The sequence below is a fragment of the Chanos chanos genome, chromosome 10 (assembly GCF_902362185.1).
Source record: "Chanos chanos chromosome 10, fChaCha1.1, whole genome shotgun sequence".
Lineage (NCBI taxonomy): Eukaryota > Metazoa > Chordata > Actinopteri > Gonorynchiformes > Chanidae > Chanos > Chanos chanos.
Genome location: NC_044504.1, coordinates 25,659,741 through 25,667,638, shown reverse-complemented (window position 1 = coordinate 25,667,638; position 7,898 = coordinate 25,659,741). Strand labels below are relative to the sequence as shown.

Genomic DNA, 7,898 nt, shown 5'->3' with positions numbered 1-7,898 from the left:
ATCCACGGACCCTGTGTCCACACATCCACATGTACTGCTTGCCGTCTATGCGGGCCCCCTGTCAAATCCCTTTTTTCTGACATCAGCTGTGAATCTACCATTTGTTAAGAGTACCTCTCCTCACCCACCAATGCTACAATACATCCTTCTCTCTGTCGTTTTTTTTTTTTTTTTCCGTTAAAAAAAAATAAGTAAAAAAATAAAGCACCATGTCAGCTCCATCTCCCTGGTTTGTGTGGAGTTAATGCTGCTCTGTCAGACCACACACAGACGGACACAGTTAAAGGGGGATTACACGCACAAGTTTTGTGTTTGAGGCAAGCGTCGAGGCAGCAAAATACAGATGGGTGTGCTGAGACCAGCGTAGCATTGGGGAACGGATGGACTCCGATGCGGTAAACGGACCCGATGATTTATAGAGGGGAAAAAATCTGTCTCCCATAGTCTCTGCCCCAGCTGGTTTAGATGTGTACATCAGAACGGACATGGTAAAGGAGAGAAAAGCAGGGCATCAGAGAGATTCCACATAAACAGGTATTTCACAGAACACAGCTAGAGAACGATCTGGTCCCCTGATAACTGTCTGGAATCAGACTGTCTACATCTCTGATAATGCAGTCTGTCTCAGACAGAAAGAGAAGAAAAGAACATCCAGTCTTCCACACACACTATCCATATTTCTCTAGATTAACTGTATTCATTTTAGTTAACTAACTATATTTATAAAGAACCAGAGAGGAAGGACAGGATACATTTTATTCAAGGGCACAGCAGCAATGCTCTGCAGTAGGACTATAATCCACAGCCCTTCAGCTGTCTGCAGTTTATCAGCATACAAGTCAGGACTCAAAGCAGCAACCATTTTTTTCCTATTCACTTTCCCTTATACATAAACTACCTAAATATAGTTTACATATAGATATAAATACAGATGCAGACATACATATTTTAAGCCATATCTACACATATAAACTGTCCTCATGTGCTGAAAATACACACACCACATTTTTTGGTGTGTTGATGAACGAGAAAGGAATATCAAAGACAACATCCAAGCTTCTTGAAAGGAATGGTTTTATTTTAGGATACAAACTGTGTCGGGTTGAGAAGGTAAAATGGCCAACGAAATCCAAAGTCCAAGTTAAGTCAGCACTGACCCCGTCAACTACTATCCAAAATGAGCTCAATATTTCTCCCATAACGTGGTCATTTTATTCACAAGAGCACTTTTCACTTTTTGCATTGTATGCACAATTTTGTCATTCAGTTTCAGCTTGATGGATAAACCATTATTTGTATAAAATTTAAAGAAAAAAACAGAAACAAGAAATTATTTCCCTTAGTATTGCTGTCTGATGCCCTCTCCCACTAAGTGTAGGAAAGGCCATGATTATTTTTCTGTTTTACTTTTTTTCCCCCTGCTCTTCCCTTAATTTCTCTTCCGTGCAGATCACTGTGATAAAGACCACATTGGAGGCCAGTCCAGCATACGCTTCTATAACAGTGTTACCCAAACAACAGCCTAAGTGTCCCTGGTGTGTGTTTGTGCATGCAATTTTTCCATTTGTTTTCAGCAATCTTTACTCATTCTATCAGTTTGTTAGTCACATAACACACATGCCATACCTAATGTTTAGTCACAAATGCAAACTTTTTATATTAGCCTTTTTCACCACAGAATAATGGCCAGATACTAGTTAACAGTCTAAGGGACTCTGTAGCTGGGATACACTCTCCACTCATTAATAAGCCCAGTTCTACAGTATAGGTTCTTCAGCTGTGTGAAAAGCCAGCACACCTTCCTGAGAACTAATACTACTGACCTGTGGTTGAAAGACAGCATAAAACATTCCCTGTAATTAAAAAGTCATAACAGTGAAATACAGTTGCCTCTCTCTTAATTATGGAATTATTCATTACATTTTAGGAATGTCATACATCAAACTTCTCTGAAGATGTCTTTGTCGTGGTGACTTAAATATTACAAAAAAAAAAAAAAAAAAAAAAAAAAGATTCAAAAGTCCAGCCCAAGTCATTATAACACTCCATTACAGCTTGGTCATAACTTCAGGTAAGAGAAATTAAGTGCATTCATTCCTGCAGAAGCACACATACAAACCAGTTTAACACTGTTCATGTTCACTGCACACTGTTCACACATGTGTCCGACTCTGCTCCTTTCCCTTACAGAAGTTTGTTCCCCCCTTTTTAAAAAAATGAAAAGCGATGCAGACAAGAAAGCAAGAAATAACATCCTTTGTTTTTACCCTATCCTAAAAGGTCTAACCCCCGGTATTCTAAGAAAAGAATTCTCCATAGACCATCACAAAACAAGTTTCTTTTGTTTCCTTCTGTTAAGGTGGGCTTCAGAGTATGACTGCTGAGACCCCAGACTAAAACTGTGTTTGTCCAACACTGTCGAGAGAGAGATGAGAGCCAATATGACACTACTTACAAAAACACTGAGAACCAGAACAACTCCGAATCAAAAGAAAACAATAACAAACCAACACATTCACCGATCAGAAAACAGATGAGAGATGTAGACAGCACTAGAGAGAGAGTCAGAAAAATGACTCAATGCATAAAAAATGCATTTAACATAGTCAGGTTGACTGTGAATTCCTAAGGTCCAAGGAAGAGAAAGAAATGTCGACACAGACATACTAATAAGTCCGTTTGGCACAGTGTAGCCAAAAAAGCTTCAGATTTGTTTGTGCTGAGGTGACGTAACAGCCAAATAACAAGGCTGGCTGTAGTTAATGAGAAGCTCTCAGTCATAGATCCAGCAGATGGAACTACAGATATGTGAAATCGACTGTTTTTCAGATGAGTTGTTTTTTTTTTTCATCCAGGTTTTAATGACAGGTGAGTTTCCCTTCTGACCTATGAGGCACATAAAGAGCCAATAGCAGAGCAGTTATGCGTCGGCTTCACAGAAAGACACGCCAGTCCGGAGAGGTGCGGTTTCATCCGTCTCTTCCGGAAGCCGTTCCTCCATTAGCACTGCTGTCACAGAACACTTGTTTTATTTTTCCCTCGCTTCTTCTCGCCCTTTCTCCCAGCACAATAGAAAGGCCTGTCACTCAGTCCTGATGCATCTTCTCTTGAATAACTTTACTTTCATACTAAAAGAGACAGAACGCAGAACAAAAGAGGGATATGGCTTAAAATCACACGATGGATATTGAAAATGCAGCACTGAGCATAAGAAATGATACCTTACCAAGGAAATATATCATTTTATTCAGCCATTTTAGGCTTCATTTTTAGTTTAGCAACAATTAATTCAAGACTGTATTGGACTTACCTGTTTTTTTTTTATAAAGAATCTTTAAACACCACCATAATTTCTTACTTTTTTATGCACGTTATGGAACTGTGTGTGGTCTGATGCATGTTCACAACCACTCACATTCAAAAACCAAAAATGCATATACAAGAAAAATACATCATACTTCATTAAAACTTTCTGTCCTACGCCTGTGATTTAGATGAGCATGTTTCCCAGTGTGGATGGGTCAGCCAAGGCCTCTTTCTCTCTAATCGCTTGTCCGTGTTCACAGACAGACAGGTGCCTATGTAGTTGTGAGTATGTAGTAGTGGGTACAGTCTTGTGAAGAGTGATAAGTCGCTTGCAATGCTAAGCAGCTGGTAGTGTAAAGAGATACAGTGGAAGGCTTCGCGTGTACTGGACAAAGCGTGAGCCGTCTCACTCGGCCAGACTGATGTGTCTGCTACGTGAGAGGAGACTTCGGACACTGTGGACACTTCTACATTTAAAACTGGGAGAAAGAATGACACAGCCAGCCGTGATTTCTATTTGTATTTTGTTTTCTTTAACAAAATATCTGACCTGATGACCGTACAAATCTTGTTTTCTGAGGTGACCTCACCAGTATGATGCTACATCTGTTAAGCCCTGACTCTAGGAGTGTGACAGCCTGATTGCTCACCATGGCTAGCTGCCTGCCTATATTTCCCATTGTGATCACACCTGCAAAGAATATGCAAGGTAGCCAGGAACGGATGTACAGAAAGTCTGGGGACGTGTACCTGAAACAAACAAACAAACAAACAAACAAACAAAAAAACACAACAGATGATCAGAGATCTCCACAGACTGCCCAGAGACAGCGAAAAGCACTTAGAACTGAGTGAAATTTTCTCAGCGTGAAGGAGATCCTTTTCTCACATTAATTTGGGATTGAGAAGCAGTATTTGGCTTAGGTACTAATCTCTTTCCTTATTGTTTCTTTGTCTCAGCTCTAATGTGCCTGTATCAGTGTAAGCGGTACTGTTGGTCTCTACAGAGCCTGAGAGCAGCAACAGAACATATATCATTTTAATGAAGCTGACAGCTCCTGCATGCTCCTGGAACGATAGCGGGGCACTAGTCTTTCACAATACCCCACACATCTGTTCTCTCTGTCTAGCTGCTTTTTCTATCCATTTCAGAAGCCTAGTTTTTTTTTCTTTCTCACACAAGACGTACACACTCCCAAAAGAATTCTGTTTTTAAAAGATCATTTCAACCACTCAACATGTGGTTCTATATTATTCAGCAAATAAACACAAATCATACACATTATAATTTGTGCAATTTGCCATGATCATATTTAAGCACACACATATAACTGGTCCCTGAGGTGTGTGAGGAGAGAAAGACAGAGTAATGAATGGATCAGCGTATGAATGTGGAGGAGTGTGTGTGGACTCACTGAAACACGCCGTTATAGACAAGCAGCTGAGTGGCCAGCGTAGCAAGCAAAGCGATGCCCACGCCCAGGCCAAAGCCGCTGCGTGAGCGGTCAAACGTCCACCACAGCCCAATGGAGAGAGCTGCCAGGGTTAGAGACAGCTGGACATTATTGGCAAAGTCCACTTTCTGCCAGAGACACGGTTAAGGAGGACAGTGGAAAACAGCTAGAGGAGTTTTCCATTCACACACCGCCTTGAGAGGACAGGATCATATTAGTTGATTAAAAGCTGGCCTTACAGCATTGAAATTTCGCTAATCTATCATATAGTGAGAGGATACTGTACTCCTTAACTCTGAACATCCTCTTTGTTGGTTTGCAAAAATGTCATATTCTGGCAGCAGTTAATAATTGCAACAGCTTTTCTTGATAAGATTTCCACCTACTTCACAATGCTCTCCTGTAGACACACACCTACGCACATGCATGCATGCACGCATGCACACCCCTAAGTTTTATTTGAGCTGCAACAAGTCAGTCTTCAAGGAATAAAATACATTAGTTGAATTCAAGGGTGTCTGTTTACTTCCAGTCCAACCCTGGCCTGGGTGCACCAGTTTCTTCACAGGTTTAGAAATATTTTACTGAGGTGTTCCCTGTGTCGATGCTGCCTCCTGGTGGTGAAAAAGGATACAGCGCTGGCATGATTTATGCCCACAAACACAGCCACACATCGCATCACACTGGACCATTCTCTCTTGAGCTGGTGAGGCTCCCCCAGACGACTGTCGACACAGGGGTACAGCAAACCTATCAGAGCTGGGAGAGAGGTGAAAGGGGTATGAGATTGGTTTTGGGAATGTGGAAAGGGAGAGAAATTTGAAAAAATTCAAAGCAGTGCGAACTCTTAGATACAACATCTCTACGGCCATAATTTATATAACTATAAACACATGTGTTGGTATTTCTGTATATTGCATTATTGTGGAGTACTGTCTATGTGACTGCTATTCTGTAAATGTTGGTAATACATTTTTAATTATTGTGTCTAAATTTGTAAGAGTACAGCTAAAGCTGTGTTATCTGTGTGAGAGAGAGAGAGAATGAGAGAAAGACAGAGTCTGTGTGTGTACCATACCTGAGGCAGTGCCACAGCAGGGTGGCACCCACCAGGCTGAGGAGAATACGCTGCTGATCACATCAGGAGGAAACAGGGTGACATTTCTCTGGATCTGGAGCAGGTTCAGCACCAGCGCTAAGAACACGCCCACAGAGAAGAGCATGGCTCCCCGGATCAGGAGGTTGGCGGTCCGGTCTGTGACGATGGCGATGTAGGGACCGCGTGGGGAGGAGCGCCGAATGCTCTGACTGCTGTCCACTGAAGAGTCCACCATGGTCCCACTGATCCAATCACCTCTGGCATTCGCATTCAGGGGCAAAGAATCCAAAAATCCAAAACAGAAAAACACTCCAAATGCTATGGCTTCCCCACAGGGTTTTTGCTGTCACGTGCCATCACACGCATCCTGGAGGAAAAGCGTATCAACAATTACTAATTTGTGAACAGTTATCAATTATTTCAACAACATTTAGTAAAGTATCATTAATCACCAAACCTTTCACACTTTAACTGTGTCATTTCAGAGCTGGCCTACCATAAGGCACACTCTTTAGAGGCAGGCTCCAGATTTAATGTGTCACGTTCTCAAGTTTGTGTGGACAAGTTTGGGCTGAGGAATTGCCTTCATAATTAATTTAAGGTCTTACCATCCAGATTAAAGTCACTGTTTTAGAATAAAATTCAATACAACATTTGTTCAATACCAAATGTAGGCTAAACAAAAACATGTACAAACTGTGGGGGTCAGAGGTTTTTCACAAAGTGAGATTTCAAAATAACATATGTTAACAATCCAACAAAAGCTGTGCCTATCCAACATAAACACTAATAACCATTTGCCTACTGGACAATACTGACTCTTGACTCCAGCTCACCTGGTTCACTGAGAAGTCCAGAACAGTGAAACTTACAGAATTGAAATGAATAGGACCACTTTGACCATTTGTGGTCTCTTAAATGATTCTTTTCAGTGTTATTTTGATTAGCAATTCCCAGCAACAGAAACGTGATGCTGAACACGTATGTGTCGGAATAGTCTGCATAAAATGAACTGGAATTCCAGATGCAATATAAGAACATTGTCTTTGCAATTCCAAGTCTTTGCAAATCTAATTTTGTTAAAAAGCATTCTCTCCAAATGCTGACATTTAAGCGATAGCATTACCGTTGTTTTACTGTGATAGTCCAAGAGGGACAGTTACTGTGCCTATTCAAGTCTTATAATTAGTTTGTATGTTTTTCCTCAAAATACAAATTTGAAAAGCAACTAAGTAACTAACATGTTTCAGAAGAGAACCCAAGTTATTTGGTCAAGACGTGTGACAGCTGCTTAAAGCAAAGACTTAACACTGCGACCAACTGGCAGGAGACATGTAAACACATTCTATCTAGTTATTTAGCGAGGCTGAACATCTTATTTAGTAGCTAAAGTTAGGTTATGGGCTACCTGGTTCAGCGATTAAGGTATACCTGTGATTGAGTTGCATGTCTGTTTGAATGGGCCACATCATCAGTTCTCGGGGTCAGACAGTGTGGACAGTTTGCATAATACTTGCTAGCTGGTACAAATAATGCTAACTTAATGTTTCTGTCGACAAACTCTGAGATTGTGCCAGGATACCATTTACTAGGGTTTTCAAATGGTTAATATCACGGAAAAAATACACATTAGTACCTACAATGTCTTATTTGGTCATCACTGGTAAGTATTTCGCTAGCGTACCAAACTAATCCAACCCAGCTAACTAGCATCTATGTAGCGGTAAATGCCTAACTCCTGCCGAATAATCCAAAATAACTCACCATTTCTTAATTCCTTACAAAGCTGTTTTCAAGAGAAGCTTATTCTGTCTGTTCAGCGTTTAGCCAGTATATAATCAGTCAGAACATGGCGAAGAAATTTTTTTGAGGAATGGCAAAGGTGAGTGTTTTGATAGATAGACATTTACTTCCGCTGCTCCTTGACATAGAGTGGCTGAATTGAAAACCAATCAGATCCAGAGACATCAATGGCGTCATCCACACACATCGGGTAAAGGCCAAATATGTATGCATAACTATAAAAATTAGGTAATTTC

At 40.8% G+C, this 7,898-nt stretch overlaps 1 protein-coding gene across 1 annotated transcript; it reads right to left on the bottom strand.

The window, feature by feature from the left end:
* Window positions 1-2,546: 2,546 nt before the first annotated feature.
* Window positions 2,547-7,734, bottom strand: insig2 (insulin induced gene 2). Its single transcript, XM_030786277.1, has 6 exons — window positions 7,624-7,734; window positions 5,839-6,226; window positions 5,395-5,519; window positions 4,722-4,888; window positions 3,957-4,056; window positions 2,547-3,128 (listed from the first exon to the last, which is right to left on the bottom strand). Exons 2-6 carry the CDS (start codon window positions 6,092-6,094, stop codon window positions 3,087-3,089), a joined length of 690 nt encoding a protein of 229 aa, XP_030642137.1. The 5' UTR covers window positions 6,095-6,226; window positions 7,624-7,734; the 3' UTR covers window positions 2,547-3,086.
* Window positions 7,735-7,898: the final 164 nt, after the last annotated feature.